This window comes from Mobula birostris, chromosome 21 (genome assembly GCF_030028105.1).
Source record: "Mobula birostris isolate sMobBir1 chromosome 21, sMobBir1.hap1, whole genome shotgun sequence".
Classification (NCBI taxonomy): domain Eukaryota; kingdom Metazoa; phylum Chordata; class Chondrichthyes; order Myliobatiformes; family Myliobatidae; genus Mobula; species Mobula birostris.
In genome coordinates, this window is record NC_092390.1 from 47027272 (window position 1) to 47044107 (window position 16836).

The 16836-nt window shown below is 43.0% G+C and overlaps 1 protein-coding gene across 7 annotated transcripts in view; it reads right to left on the bottom strand.

Annotated features, from left to right (window-relative positions):
- The window catches only part of ptprea (protein tyrosine phosphatase receptor type Ea), a 302508-nt gene that overhangs the window by 37255 nt on the left and 248417 nt on the right, over window positions 1-16836 (bottom strand). For 5 of the 7 annotated variants that reach the window (XM_072239403.1, XM_072239404.1, XM_072239401.1 and 2 more), the window contains 5 exons: window positions 14720-14859; window positions 12233-12323; window positions 11435-11511; window positions 11254-11290; window positions 6065-6162 (listed from right to left, as the gene is read on the bottom strand). In XM_072239403.1, the coding sequence (XP_072095504.1) occupies window positions 6065-6162; window positions 11254-11290; window positions 11435-11511; window positions 12233-12323; window positions 14720-14859 (443 nt within the window). The remainder of the gene's footprint in view (window positions 1-6064; window positions 6163-11253; window positions 11291-11434; window positions 11512-12232; window positions 12324-14719; window positions 14860-16836) is intronic. The other 2 variants (XM_072239400.1, XM_072239406.1) reach the window with 1 other exon arrangement.

The window sequence follows — 16836 nt, forward strand, 5'->3', positions numbered from 1 at the left end:
GTTTACACACTAATGTGTGCAAATGTATTGCGTTTCCAGATATGAATATTTTCAGTTAAATCTGTTTAACTTCTGTAGACATAGTAACTGAAGTTCCTTAAAACTGTACTCAGTTTGTAGTTCTAGTAGACAGATTTGTTCTGCAAAACCTAAGTATTTTTGTGATAAATTAGTTGATGATTTTGTTTTGAAATTGAATGACTAGTTCATGAAGAAAATGCATTCTGATGCTCATTTAGAAGTTACAGCTTTCTACATCAAAAGAGAAATTATTAATATCCTGAAGAGAAGTAATACTGGAATGTTAGGAGAATAGTTATTTTTTTTAAGATATTTTGTTGGAAGTCTGGTTCAAGCTGCTTTGGAATCTGATTTTCCTTTCTGGCTTATAAAGGAAGGAATTGTGTACAATATTCCGAGTGCAGCAGGAACAAATTGTTCTATGAAACTGTTTACATAGATTGGTACCACATGATACTGGCCGTGGTTTAGTGGCTCCCTCAGGTTCTGAAGCTGATACTGTTATTTACAAACCTATTTCTTTTCCAATTTCTTCTATTCAAGTTGGCACAGCAATGTCATGCTTTGTCCATTATATACCTGGCTGGCAAACTCACAGCTGCTTACTGTTGTCTGCCACTATACACTTGCTTAGTTTCTAATTTTCTTGTCTAATAAATCGTGGTGGAATGTTTGTTCATATTTCATTTAAATTACTTACTGAAGTTATACAAAGAATTTCACGTTTCTGATAGCGTGCAACTGCTTTACCTTTGTGGCAGTTAAAAAAAAATTGACAAACTGGAATCTAATTAATTCTATGAGCAAATAAGCTTTCCTTAGTCTTCCAGCCGGGTACAGGTATCGATTTTAACTGACTTTTTATTTCCAAAAATATATTTATTCAGAAATATTACAAAATAGTTATTTACAAAAAAAACATTCATTGACTCTGAGTCCTTATTCAAAGTTATTTACAATAAATCATGCGTTGACTCTCAGTCCTTATTCAAAATAAAGCTGTTTACAATAAATTATTCGTTGACTCTCAAGCCTTAGTCAAGAATAAAACTTATTTACAATAAAACTATTTACAATAAAAAACAAGCATTGACTCTTATTCCTTTACTGAAGTTCCTTTACGGACTATACATTGCCACATTTCTAGCCACTCCTGTGGCACTATGTTGATTCATCTATCCACACCGCTGATGAGGGGTATACTCCTCCCCACCCGACCCCTCTCACTCCTGCGGGTGATGAACCCTAAACTGTGGTCCTGCCTCAACGGGCTTTCGTGGTGCCTGCACCAAGTTTGAGTGCATCCTTCAGCACGTATTCCTGCAGGCGAGAATGTGCCAGCCGGCAGCATTCAGCCATGGACATCTCCATGTGCTGGTAGACCATCAAGTTTCGGGCTGACCAAGGAGTGTCCTTCACCGAGTTGATGATCTGCCAGCAGCACCGGATGTTGGTCTCTGTGTGCGTCCCCGTAAATCAGGGAGTCCTCGGTTACACAGCTGCTGGGCATGAATCTCGACACTGTCCCTTCCATCCTCCTCTACACCTTCTTCGTGAACCCACAGTGTGCAAAGAGGTGAGTCACCAACTCCGCCTCATTGCAGTTCTCCCGTGGGCAGCGGGGTATGGAGACGACGTTCCGGGTGTACAGGAGGGATCTGACTGGGAGGGCGCCTCTCACCGCCAGCCAGGCGAGGTCCTGGTGCCTGTTGGTGAGGTCTGGCAATGAGGCAACTTGCCAGATGAACTGGACAGTCTGCTCAGGGAACCCCCCCCCCCCCACTGTGTCCATCACGTCCTTCTCCTGTAGTGCCTGCAGGAAGTTACGTGCCGACCACTGCCTGATGGCCCTGTGGTCAAAGGCATTGACCTGGAAGAACTTTTCTACGAAGGACAGGTATGGCGGCAACGACCAGCTGACTGGGGCGTTGTGCGGGAGTGGGGCCAGACCCATCCTTTGTAGCCAGGGCGACAGGTAGAACCCGGGCACATAGTGGTACTTTGTGCCCATGTATCTGGGATCCATGCACAGCCTGATGCAGCCAAACACGAAGCTGGCCATCAGGGTGAGGGTGACATTGGGGACGTTTTTGCCCCCATTGTCCAGGGACTTGTGCATGACGGTCCGTCTCACCCGCTCCATCTTGGATCCCCAGACGAATCTGAAGACAGCTCGGGTGATTTCCGAGCTGTAGGAGCCGGGGATGGGTCACACCTGAGCCAAGTACAGCAGCCCTGAGAGCACCTCACACCTGATGACTGGGTTCTTGCCCGTTATCGAAAGGGAGCGCCCTCTCCACAGACCCAGTTTTTGTTTCACCTTGGCAGTCCGCTCCTGCCAATCTTATTGCACGCCTGGGCCCCTCCGAACCAGATCCCTAACACCTTCACGTGGTCAGACCTGATGGTGAAGGGGACACCGGATCGGTCGGGGAGTTGCCGAAGAGCATGGCTTCGCTCTTCGTGTGGTTGACCCTGGCCCCCGACGCTAGCTCAAACTGTTCGCACATGTACATAAGTCTGCGAACTGACCTCCGATCAGAGCAGATGATGGTAATGTCATCCATGTACAGGGAGGTTTTGACTTGCATCCCTCCACTGCCTGGCAGCGTCACCCCTCTTATGCCCTCATCCCTCCTGATGGCTTCGGCGAAGGGCTCAATGCAGCACACAAACAAGACAGGGGAGAGTGGACAGCCCTGCCTGCCTTTAGACTTCACAAGACAAGACAAGACAAAGGAGCAGAAGTAGGCCATTCGGCCCATCGAGGACTTGATGGAGAAGCTGTCTGTTTCCCACCCGTTGACCTGGACTGCACTACAGATATCTGTGTAGAGCAGTCTGATCCAATTCCAGATTCCCTCCCCAAATCCCATTTTGGAGAGCACGTCTGCAATGTACGTGTGCGATATCCTGTCAAAGGCTTTCTCCTGGTCCAAGCTGACCAGGCAGGCATCCACCCTCCTGTCCTGCACGTAGGTGATGGTGCCCCTCAGCAGCGCGAGGCTGTCCGAGAAGTTCCTGCCTTGCACAGCACAGGTTTGATCCAGGTGGATCACCTGTCCCAGAGCAGACTTGACCCTGTTGGTGATAGCCTTGGACAGGATCTTGTAGCCAACATTCAGGAGAGAGATGGGCCTCCAATTCGTAATGTCCTCCTTTTCCCCCTTCTGCCTGTAGATGAGGGTGATGATGCCCTTCCTCATGAACTCTGACATGCAGCCAGCCAGAAGCATAGCATTGTACAGTTCCAGCAGGTCTGGGCCCATCCAGTTCCACAGAGCTGACTACAACTCGACCGGTAGGCCATTGCCTCCGGGAGTCCTATTCGAACCAAAGGAATGGACGGAGCCTGTCAGCTCGTCCAGGGTCAGAGGCTGATCCAGACTCTCCCGCACGCTGTCGCCTAAGACCTGCATGATAGACGACAGGAAGTTGTGGGAGGCTGTGGTGTCTGTGGCCAAGGTTTGGACCCTTGATCAGAAGATGATCTTGGAGGATTCGGCGGCGAGGTGCCGAGCTTGCCGGCCCTTCACCTCTCGTAATTCCTCCCCCGTGACATCCACCCCCTTCAACTGCAGAAGGAGGAGTTGCTGCAACTCTGTCTGGAGTTTTCGCAGTTCCCTCTGCTCCTGTCTTGCTTTCTGGATACCCTTGAGAATGAAGAACCCTTGATGTTCTCCTTGGTGGCTTCCCACCAGAGAACCGGGGAATCAAAGAAGGCTTTCAAGGTTCTCCAACCTGTGTACTCCTTCTTTAGGTCCTTAATATTCTCTGGGGTTAGCAGCTTAAAGTTCAGCTTCCACGTCCCCCTACCTGCCTTCTGATCCTCCCGTAAGTGGCAGGTGGCTCTCAGAAGGCAGTGGTCAGAGAAGAACGCCGGTGGATCTGACCGTGAGGGACTCTGAGAGGAAGAGGAAGTCGATCCGGGGTCGGGCTGTGCCATCCGATCGTGTTCAGGTGGCTTATGGCTGTGCTCCACCTGTGGAGGTGCCAAAGGCTTGGCGCAGCTTGGCTGTCTTCACCGTTTCCATCAGGAGTCTGGAGGTACTGTCCAGCCTGCCGTCGGCGCTGCCGGATCGTCCTGCCGCATCAAGTCTCCGGCCAGAATGACCGGCTGGGACGTCACCAGCAGTGGAGCGAGCCACTCGAGGACAGCCAGCTGCTCGCTCCGCACGGGGGAGGCGTACACGTTGATCAGCCGGAGCGGAGTCCCCTGGTGTTTGACATCTGCTACCACGAGGAGCCCCACAAACACCTCTTTAACTTGGGTGACTGAGAAGTTACCTCCCTGTAACAGAATCCCCAGGCCAGAGGCACGGCAATCATTGCCCCCCCGACCACACCGACAAACCCTGGGACCACCTCCGGTAAATGTGGAGGTGTGGCAGACTGCACCCTTGGAGGAAGGTCACGTCGGCATTCATAGTGTTCAGGTACTGGAGCGTGCTGACGTAACGCCCAGTACTCTTCACACTGTGAACGTTTAAGGACGCAAGTTTAAGGTCCATCACCCTTTGCAGATCTTTGTCCTCACCTTTGCTGTCTTGGCGAAGACTGAGGGAGGGTGGGTGGGTGACACAGCTGCTGGTGTCCACCCTCAGCCTCACCCTGACCTTCATTTTACTTGTTCATACACACAGACTGTAGTTGACGTTCTCACACTTACCCATGCTCTCCACATATCGCGCTAGGAAATGTGAGGATGTCAACGACCGGTACATGGCGGTTGAACATTTGCACTGTAACCGTTCTCTCTTGCTGCGTTGCGTCAGCGAAGAGGGGCTGCGCTTTTAGTAGCGACAGTGGCACCTCGCTCCTCTTCTCACGAAAGCAGTCACGTAATTTCTGCCACCCTGCGGCATGCCAGAAGGTGACTTCGTAGTAACCAGCAAAATCCTGGATGCAGTAAGGATTATCCGCCTTGAAGCCACAGCAATCCAGTAGCACCTTGTGAATGAAGGTCTCCCTACTGAAACGTTGCCTTCCTTCAGATCCCGAACACTCAATCGGACAGTGTTCTTGATCTCAGCCTCACGAGTTGAAGGGCTGGTTACCTCATGAGTTGAAGGGCTGGTTACCCCACGAGTCGAAGCGCTGGTCTCTCCAGCCATCCCCTTTTCCATCTCCGTTGTACGGGGGGAGTGATAGATTGCGAGCCAATCCACACCAGGCTCCACCCCTGTGTCAGCGCGAGGCCTGCTCCTCAGCCAACGCTCGCTGTGTCCTGAAAAGAACACTGGGGATTGCTGCGTTTTGAAGAGAACGCTTGATCTTAGCCAAAAGGTTCCTGGGAGAACTGCTTTAATGATCACGGTCTCTCCCCGCCAGGTAAAATGTCAGGAAGTGTCTACAATAGTGGCCACATCGATTTTAGCTGATGTTTTGTTAACAAACTCTGTCATCTTCATCAGGGATGATGCCTAGACATGTATAGCTCGGTGGTATTCATATCCCCATCGTCTGCCCCTTCTGATTGGTTAGTCCTCATCCAATCAGATTTTCTGCTGTCCCACCATGTTTACAATCGAATTCCAGTTCTTACTTGGAGCGAAACCTTTATCTTTGTTAAAATTCTTTTCCAGTAGTTTTATTTCCATGGCTTCCTTCACCATTGGCGTGGCACAGTAGTTTCATGCCATCGAAGTCAACCCTATGGCCATTGTGGATGCAGTGTTCTGCTACTGCTGATTTCTTTAGGTAACCCAAATGAATACACCTCCTGTGCTCCTTGATGCAGGTTTCCACCGTGCAGAGTTTGTCATTGAAATGTTGGTTAAAATCACTATTTATACCTGGCTGGAAGGCCAAGAAGAGTTTATTCATCATATATGCCGGGAAAGCATTAGGTCCTCTTTCAATTTTATGAGCATTTCAATAAAAATCTGATAAGTACTATCTCAGAAAGTTGATTCATCTATGAAAATATCAAAGAAATACTCTCCAGTTTGATACATGGTACATATTCCTCATACCAAAGCATGTTCAAAGCAGTTATTATATCGTCGGTAACAATATAATTTTTATATATCCACATGCTCACCTCCTTTTTCTCTTTTACATTTGTTAACATAACAATGGTGGCAGATTTCTGTTCCCATATCATTCGCCAGTAATCAGCTACAGTCTCTTCTTTGGGACCTTTAGGGAATAGAGATAGAACTGAGGGCCTGCTTCAGAAATCATTCTGCATCAAAGATATAGGAACAAAACTTTATGCCTTTACTTGATACTATTTTTACATGATCCCATTTCAAATGAAATGGTGGACAAGCATATATTACTTAGAAAAGCCACAGGCATCCCCACATGAAGAAACACTTTTTAACATAGAATTTGCTAAATGAACTGATTTGCTTTATCCAGCTTAAAGCTACACAGTGCCTTTTAAAAGTATTCAGTCCCCAACCCTTCTCTCACATAAGTCAGTATTACAACCAGCGATCTTGATCAATTTAACTGAGAAATTTTATTTGTGAATCACATGCTCCTTTTTTCACAGTAGGGCCCAAGACACAGGAAAAATTGTAAAGCATGAAAAATTGAAAATTCAGAAGCTGAATTGTCAGCTGTTCAAAAGTATATATCCCGCACCCCCCCCCCCCCTTTGCTCAGTTGAACCAGCTCTCACAACTATTACAGCCAGTGGTCTTTTTAGAAAAGTCTCTATTAGCTTTCTACGATGTAATGGAGCAAGATTTTCCCATTCCTCCTTCCAAAATTGCTTAAGCTGTGACAGGTTAGCTGGGGAGTGCCAGTAGACAGCAATCTTGAGGTCCTGCCAGAGATGTTCGATTGGGTTAAGTTCAGGACTCTGACTGGGCCAGTCAAGGGCATCAATTTCCTTCATTTAAGCCACTCCATGATTGCTCTGGCAGTGTGCTTTGGGTTGTTGTCCAACTGAAAGATGAACTTTCTCTCTAATTTAAGCTTTCCGGCAGAGACTAGCCAGGATCTCTTTGTATTTAGCAGCATTCATCTTCCCATCAATCTTCATCAGATTTCCAGTCCCTGCTGTTGAAAAGCATCCCCATAGAATGATGCTACCTCCACCAATTATTCACAGTAGGGATGGTGTTACCCAGCTGATGTGCAGTATTTGATTTATGCCACATGTACCACTTCGCGTTTTAAGGCCAAAAACTTCCACTTTAGACCACAAGACCTTCTGCCACATCTTTACAGTATTTCCTAAGTGACACTTTGCAAAATCTTTACAGGCAAGGCATATGCTTTTTATTTAGCCAGGGCTTCTTTTGTCCCACTCTTCCATAAATATTCTTCTTGTGTAAGGCCATAGAGATTGTGGAGCCAGGGAATACATCCCCAGTTGCAGCCATTGACTCCTGCAGCTCACTCAGAGGGATTGTTGGCATATAGTAGCCTCTCTTACAAGAGCCATTTTTTCTTCAGCGACTAAGTTTAGAGGGGCAGCCTGACCTAGTCAGTGTGGCTGTGGTCCACCACTTTTTCATGATGGGCTGCACTGTGCTCCAAGATATGTTCAATGCCTTTGAGATGGTCTTGTACCCTTCCCTAGATTTGTGCTTCTCTATTATCACTTCCCCGACTTATCTTGAATGATCTTTAGTCTTCATTTTGGTTTGGTTTGTTGAAAATCTACCATATTTTTAAACCTTACTATATGGTAGATTTCCAACAAACCAAATAGAGTGGTACTTGTTCAAGTGATCCTCCAGTTTTCTACATCAACAAACTGAGTGAGTTGGTAAGATAATATATAGAGTATTGCAATTACCGAAGTAATGGAATAAATATTTTTCTAGCCTCACAATCTTGGTTTTTAATTTTTAGTAAATTGTTGACAGGCTTTGGAATTCTTCTTTTGATTTGACGTGATGCACAATGGTTTGTAGATTAGCTCAAAAATCCTACTTCAAAATATTTTAAATTTAGGAAATGAGACAGCAAAATATGAAAATAGTCTGGGTGATGAATACTTTTTCAGGGCACTGTGCTTTGTTTCTGTGCAACATGCAAAAGCTGGAGGAACTCAGTGAGCCAGGCAGCATCTATGGAGCAAAGTGGACGGTTGATGGATGTGGCAAAGTTGTTTCCCATGGTGGGGGAGTCTAGTACGAGAGGGCATGATTTAAGGATTGAAGGGCGCCCATTCAGAACAGAGATGCAAAGAAAGAGGAAGAAAGCAGAGGGTGGTGAATCTATGGAATTTGTTGCCACGGGTGGCAGTGGAGAGCAAGTCATTAAGTGTATTTAAGACAGAGATTGATAGGTATCTGAGTAGCCAGGGCATCAAAGGTTATGGTGAGAAGGCGGGGGAGTGGGACTAAATGGGAGAATGGATCAGCTCATGATAAAATGGTGGAGCAGACTCGATGGGCTGAATGGCCGACTTCTGCTCCTTTGTCTTATGGTCTATATCAAGACTCTTCAAAAGGAATGGAAAGGGGGGAAATGCAAATACAGTATGAAAAGATGAGGTTGAGGGGTAGAGGAAGAGTTGGAGCAGGGAGGTGACAGGCAGGTGAGGGAGGAGGATGGTGGGAATAATGTAAGAAGCTGGATGGCGATAAGTAGAAGTGAAAGGGATGAACAAGATGGAATCTGATTGGAGGAGACAGTGGACCATCGAATAAAGGGAGAAAGGTGAGGAAGGAAACTAGTAGGAGGAATCTGTGGGTGGTGTGCATATCAAGAGGGCAGGGAAGGAGAAAGAGACAGAGCGATGGGGACCAGTGGGATATGAGGGAAAAAACCGGGGGGGTGGGGGGGCGGGGGGAAGAGTGTGGTTACTGGAAGTTAAGAGAAATTGATGTTTATGCTGTCAAATTGGAGACTACCAAGACAAAATATGAAATGCTGTCTGTGGTTGTACTGTTTTCCAGCACATAGAGTAGAGGTCAACAGTTAATGAGGAAGAAATAGAGATCAGAATAACAGTTGCTGGAAGAGTACAGGCCAAGTTCAAGAATATTCATATGTCGTAGATTCATCCCTCATGGAAACAGGACCTTTGGCTAATCTAGTCTATGACAATCAAGATTCCCATCTAAACTAGATTCGCAAGATTTTAAAAGACTTTAAAAAATTATGGTCGCATAATTCAGTGGTTGAATGATGATATAAAAGATTTGCACTAAGAGAGCACATATTAACCTTATTCCTAATTATTATATCATGTTGTAGGTACCTGCATTTATCATGAGGTGCAGGAGAGGGAAATGGGTAATGATGCACCTTTGCTTCCCCCATTAATGGAATTACCATTTACCCTGGTGGGTGTCCAGCCTGTGGTTGGGGAATAGGGAGATGGCCTGGATCAAGCTTACAGCGATGCTGTAGAAAGTGGCAGTCTGGTTTCTGTTAGTTTATAACTTTTATTCAAGCAGAGTACAGATTCTGGTACATCAGAATTTTTGCTCCACCATTGGATTCAATGTTAAGGTCATGGGCAGAGCACTGAAATGCTGAGGAAAGCAGTTGCATGCACTTCACATCTGGTTCCTCCCCTTTACATGGGGGTTCAAAAAGTTCTAAGGTCAAAGTAAATTTATTTTCAAAGTACACATATGAAGGGTAATAACATTTCCTGAATTGGTGTTGTGGGACCTAATGCTCCTGTAAGTCCTTCTCAACAGCAGCAGTGAGAAGGTAGCATGGTTTGGATGATGGGGGTCCTTGTGACAGTGTTCTTTGTAGCTGTGCTCAGTGGTGGAGAGGGCTTTTCTTGGAATAGACTGGGCAGTACCTACCACTTTTTATGGGCTTTTCCATTCATGGGCATTGGTGATTCCACACCAGGCCTATGATCCCCATTCAAACTCCAATTTATTTTTTTCTAATTTTCAGTTATGTTTATAGTGCTTATCATTAAAATTAACTTTTTAAAAAAAATTTATTTAACATTTGTTGCTTTTTTAGTCATTTTAGTTCTTTGGAATGGCTTTTAAAAGACTCTGACTATAAGAGGTATTAAGATCTGCCCCAAAGGCCTTTTGACAACAGCAATCCATCACAGAGCATCAGGTCATTTTGGAATCTTCTGGAAGTGGGGCCTTAGCATCCAGCTACTGTAATTTTGGCTGCTCCCCTGTGTTCCAAATGAGTTGGTGTTTTTGGGTGGGCACAACCTTTGTGTACTTTGGTCAACAGGCCAGACCCTGGATAATTTGGCCTGATGTGTCTTTGTATATTATGGTATGTTGCGTTCTCACCAAAGCACTGTTGAAGATTTCCTGACACATCTCATACACCTGCCAAAGGCTCAAACTAGACTACTAGGATGTTCTACTCGTGACTATCCTTACAGGACAGGAGGAGGTAAGAAATAACCCTAGAATAAAGGTGAATGAAGGACACCACCATTTGTGATATACAAACGTTTGTAAATTAATGAAAAGCTCAACTCTAATTATCAAGCTAGTAATTGATTCATAACTCAGATATACTTTATAATACTGCAGGACACTGAAGATGATGGACTGATCAGCCACACTCACATGTAAAATCTGTCACAAGTGGGGATCTTCCTATTTAGCTCAGCTTACCCTGCAAGCATAGTGGTTCCAACTATTCAGGCAATTAGATCTGATAAACTTGAACAACAGCTGTGTGAATACATTGGAGACATTATTGGTATCCAAGAACTCTGAACTGGATTATTTGTGAATTGCTGGACTCTGTCCTAGGCAAACAGAGCCTCTACTCAGTGTAGATGTGCAAATATTTTCAATTGGAGACTCCTAAATATGCTTGAAGTTTCAAATAAAGGTTATATATCTTCTCAAAGTAGCAGGTTCTAACTCATTATCTACTCTAGCTAAGAATGATGTAGCCCTCCCAGTGTTATGAACTTATTTACGAATAATATCTTCCTTTGGCTGCACTTTATACAAAATATGTAATTCTGTACAAACACAAAAGCGTAGGAGCAGGCCGGTGGCGGTAGTGAATTGCTGACTCTGTGGATTATTGTCAGCATATGTCATTCATTCATTGGCCATTAATCAAAATGGCATTTATATGGCATCAAAATACACAATGAAATGTAACACGTATTGAGATGCAACAGAACTGATCCCTTGAGAACGAGAGGGATCACAGAGCCAAGCACTGCAAACGTTGTGTTTATCATTTCATGTTACTCAAAGTAATTATTACTAGTCATCTAACATTTATAATTCTCAAATTACTGTATCTGTAACTGAATTATATAAGAACAAAGTGACAAATGATATAAGTGAATCTTACCTTGAGCTGCTATGAATTTATTCTTCACTTTATAACCCTAAGGAGGGAAGAAAATCGATGTCTGTGATCAAGATACTATGATACACAAATCCTGTAACTTTTCTTAATCTAATGTACAGATATTTTTTTGCCAATATGTTGATTAGAGCTAAATGGTTTAATAAAATGAATGAGCACTTACATCAACGTATGAGGCGTTAATGTAATCTGAGCCAGGCACTCCATCTATAGCTGTCAAAGTCACTCTGAAATTGTCATCTGGAGGAAAGTTTACAAATCAATAACGTTATTGATATTACAAGTCCAAAAATGAATTTAATATTACTATGGTACAAAACATCTTCAAACAACTGCCAAACAAATCAATATAAACCTCTCCACAAAATACAACTACAAATAGTACATCAAATGTGCTGTCTTGATAATCATAGATTGGTGAATTTATCCCTCTTCCTCTGTTCTGGGACAAATTTGCTATGAATTCCACTTCAGATGAAAGTTATGTTTGAATCAACATTTCAGTTAGATCAATATCCTACGTCTGCCATCATTTTGGAACACTGAGGTGACAGAAATTTAAAACTTCACAAAGCAGTAGGAGGTTAAAAACAAATCAGTATTAATCTATCCAGCATATAGTATTCAATCTATCCATTATCTTCAGTAAGCCCTCTTAAAGTTACTCCAGATCTAAACAAGATGAATGCAATTTATTTTCCAAATTTCTTTAACACTCACTCCTAATAATAATTGTTGATCTCTCTTCTATATACAAAACTTAACAGCATGAGGCACTTAATAAAAGGCATCCATATTTCTTATTGTATATTAATTAATTAAGATCACAATATAAATCTTGACCATATAGCACAGATATATGCTACATTTTCACAATATAGCTTGAAACAGTAGAAGGTAAAATGAAAGGCTGGTCTAGGAAAATGGAAATATGACGGAGTTATAAAGGTAATATATTTACCTGGCAGGATGTTGGGGTATCGGTTTTTGTCCTTGTTCTCTTCGTTATTTGCTGTTTCGCAACATGCTGGTGGTGTTCCAACTGGCAGATTCTGTGGCAGAACACTGAAGGATTAGATAGCTAGAGCAACACATTTGAGTAGCTGGTGGTGCTACTGCTTTACAGCTCTGGCAAACTTGTTTTGGTGCTAGTGTCTGGTGCCGCCTGTGTGTGATTTGTTTATTTCCCCATGACAGTGCGGGTTTCGTCCAAGTGCTCCTGTCTCCTCCCAAAGATGAGTAGGTTAACTAGCAACTCTAAACTACCTCCCATGTAAGTGGATGGTGAGAGGGAGAATGGGTTGTGGAAGAAAATGATCGATGGAATTGCTGTGAGACCGGGCAGTAGACTCAACAGGCCGAATGGTTCTCTGTGCTCCACACCAGTGCTTTTCTATAAATTTATTGTAAAGAAGCCAATTGTAATGTATATGCTATAATAAAACACAAATTATATTGCGTTTCTAGTAATAAGTCATTCAAAAACGTATTTGTGAACAAAAAAATTAGGGTAAAATGTGTGAGAGTAGCACTGCTCAAGTTTACCAGCCTGGGGCTTTCACCCTGAGAAAAGTCCATTCTAGGGCCGGCTGGTGGCGCAATGACATCAGCGCCGGACTCTGGAACGGAGGTTCCCGGGTTCAAACCCAGTCGGGTCCGCTTCCGAGTATGCTTTCCATCCGTGCCGGGTTGAGTGTCGAGATCGCAACTCGACCTCGTAAAATGAAAGGGAAAAATATTGCGAAATGTCTGTGTGAGGAGTGGTGTGCCACACAGTCTCTCTCTCTCTCGCTCCCCGCCTTGTAAAGGCGTGAAAAAGACATCGTCCCACCAACATCGCACACGCACGTACGCACGCACACAGACACACATATGTACGCATGCACACGCCAAAAAAAAAAGAAAAATCCATTCTAAAACCTTGCAGAGGCAAGCCAAATGGAAAAGGCACTGTGTCATTACCAGACTTCCAGAATGCAGACCAAATAACACCCTATTTCGCAGAGTTACCCTTGGCATAGTCCATCAAGACAAAGTTTATCTTGAGACTTGTTCATTGCTTAGCTGATTTTTAACAGCAGTCAATCTCTATTGGACCCACTAAGGACACTTACAGTATATCCTGTATGCCTAGAGCCCCTCGTTGATTTTCACCAAGCCCAGGCTAGGTTATGGGGTTCCTGCTGTCATCACTTTAGTCAAGCACAGCTATCTTAAATAATGTCAGTGACTTATCTGATCACATGAATAATTATTAATATTTATTGGTGCAAATTAATAATAGTCAACATATAAGAGGACCACTTACACATTTGCTACATTTCCAGAAAGTGATTAGCCCTGCATCCTGCACTTGGAACTGCCATCTCAAACCCACATCAAACTCTCCTTCAGCTTCGGGACCTTCTTAAAGCAGTGGGCCCAGGGCCAATTAGCAGTAAGAAGAGGACAGCCGGTTAAGTCTTTCCTTCTGTTTATTGAGTTCCATTGGATCTTCAGGGCTTGAGTGATTGTAGCCACTTATTATCCATAGTAACAGGAAAGTATTGGGACCTGTAGCTGCGGTTGGATTCCTACTTCAATTGGTGCCTGTTCATCTAAGGCCTGAGTGAAAGGGAATGGATGTAAATTCCTACTACTATGCAGATTAGAAAATGTTGAATGATAACTTCTTAACTAAAGGTAGTATTATCAGTAAGATACGTTTTTCATTCTGTTTTAAGGCCTTACGGGCTACCTGGTTCTATTGTTCTCTTCTGTTGTCAATTTGATGCAGTTGTGCAGCAGGTGATATGCTTCTTCAAGGCTTCAGGGACCTGGATACAATCAAACTTCTACTGTAATGTAGTTGGGTGGTTGGAGTATCAGGGTGCGTTTATGGGCATATGGGAGACAATTCTTTACAGGGAAATGAGTGGAGAAAAAGTGATTAATGAGATTGCACTGACTACTGGCATAGACTTTTCTTTCAATGCCATAAGAGAAGAACATTACAGATGAATAGATGGTAGAGGCTCACTGAAAGAATTTTCTTTCAGGCTTTTAAACAAATATCTCATCCTGCTCTGGTGGCTTTATTGAACAAAACAGCAAGGTCAGAAACTTTCTAAGCGAAAGCATATAGCTTCATATTTGCATTTCACTCTGTTACAGCTTTGTGTCACTGATCCAACAGGCCAACTCTTCAATGGACAAGAATTTCCTCTGAAGAACACTCTTTGGTGCAGAATCAAATCTGATCACTTTTTAATTCTAAGAAGTCCACAATTTAATGAAAATACAAGTCTAAGTGTTAAATTAACTTTTACAGAAGCTTGCGAAACTGAGAAAACAAGTTATGGAAAAAAAAACAAAGCTGTCCTCTGTGCTTGCAGTATTCCAAACTAGAGCCAAAATGCACTTATTCTGCAGTTCTTTTACTTTATTAAATAATCACATAAAGACTCACATTGAATTCCTCCCGAAAAAGTTTGCACTCATCAGCTGAGCGTTTCTGGACTTCATGTTCCAAGGCTTCTAGTGGAATAGGTGGGTACCTCTTAAATATTGCGGGCGATCGGTTAAGTAGCATCACTGTCTGTTGCTCTGCTTGATCAAAAATTGATTGACAAGTTTAATACAACATTACAAATAATGGAAGATATTTCTGTGTTAGTGAATAAATCAAAGCCTATTTTTGTCACAAAAACGTGGAATGAATATGAGTGCAAGAATCAATAACACATTAGAGGAAACATCTCGACTCGTTGGTCCATGTAGTGCAAATTTGTTTATACACCTCTGATTTTTAACTTGAGAAATTTTGCAGTGCGTGTTGAATTTTCCATTTGCCTTACTACATGTGAAAGATTAGCTTCTTGACTTAAAGTCAATAAAAATCTATAATTGATTGAAGTTTAGACTTCCATCATCCTTAAGTATATTTCCTTCCGCATGCAGAATTCAAGTCCCTGTTCAGTGTACAGTCAGTGTATGGTACTCAGTGCAATGCCTACCAATTTTACTTGTATTTGATAGTGCCCATCATTGTCCTGAAGGTGATGTAGTCCCTTTCTGGGTATGCTGAAAGTGTACCACAGTAGTGCCAGCACCCCATCAGGTGACCCACAAATAATGAGAAATTGTTCTAAAGAATTGCTTTAATAATGAACCATGTGGTTAAACTTCTGAACAGCAGGTATTGAGTTGAATTGACTTTATTTCTTACATCCTACATATACATGAGAAGTAAAAATCTTCATGTTATGTCTCTGTCTAAATGTGCAATGTATAATTAATAGTAATTTATAATAAATAGTATGGACACAGGAGAGTCAATATAACATAGAAATACAATTGTATCAGCATGAATTAATCATTCTGATGGCCTGGTGGAAAAAGCTGTCCCGGAGCCTGTTGGTCCTGGCTTTTATGCTGTGGTACCGTTTCCCAGATGGTAACAGCTGGAATAGTTTGTGATTGGGGTGACTCGGGTCCCCAGTGATCCTTCGGGCCCTTTTTACACACTTGTCTTTGTAAAGGTCCTGAATAGTGGGAAGTTCAATTCTACAGATGCGCTGGGCTGTCCGCAGTACCCTGCAGAGCTTGCATTTGTTATGGTATTTCAAAGTTCAAATTACAAAGTAAATCTATTATCATAGTACATATATGTTACCATATACTACCTTGAGATTCATTTTCTTGCAGGAAATTTTACAGGAAAAAGGAAATTCAATAGAAATTACAAAGAACTATACAGTATAGATCAAGAATGGCAAGCCACCGGTGTGCAAGAGAAGACAAACTATGCAAATAAGTCAGGTTAGACCGTAAGGAGCACTCTCCTTAGCAGTAGTGTAAAAAGCTTCATGGGCTGAGAAATGGCAGATAGTGTTTAACCCAGAAAAACAGAGATTGTCAGCAAAACGTCTATGTCCCTGTGAGGACTCTTGCTGCAGGGTGGGCATGCTGTTTATTGTGAGCTGAAAACAGAGGCTAAATTTTTTTGCAACTAGTTTCTGTCAGCTGCTGTGTTCTGGATCATGTCTTTAGATGCCCACCTGACATTGGGCAAAAGTCTACTGTACTCCAGCCAGTGTCTCAGTGGTGCAATCTAATTGTTCACAAAATGGCTTTTCTATTCAAATTTCTTAATGCATATAGACAATGATAGTTTGATGGTTTTAGCACCTATAGATCTCAGCACTGATCAAAGCTCAGTGTGATGAGAATGGGTCACATGCTCAGTGCTTGAATTACCTGTCATTATTTTCTGTATGTAAGGTGGAATTGTGCTATATTAAGAACAAATGTTGGTTGACTGAATTAATGAGTAACAAAATTCTGTGAAACAATTGAGCAGGTTTTGCTTAACTAGATTATTGGCAGATCCAGCTATGTGAGAATTGTTCTTAAAAGTTACTTTAGCATACTAGTTTAAACAAAACTAAATTTAAGCAAGTGGCTCAGTTAGCAATATAGATCTGTTATTGCTGGTGCTAACCCAACATCATGTTTTGTCACTTCAAATACACAGTTAGTGAGTGATTCCTACAGATAGATCCACATATAGCAGCTCTAGTTTAG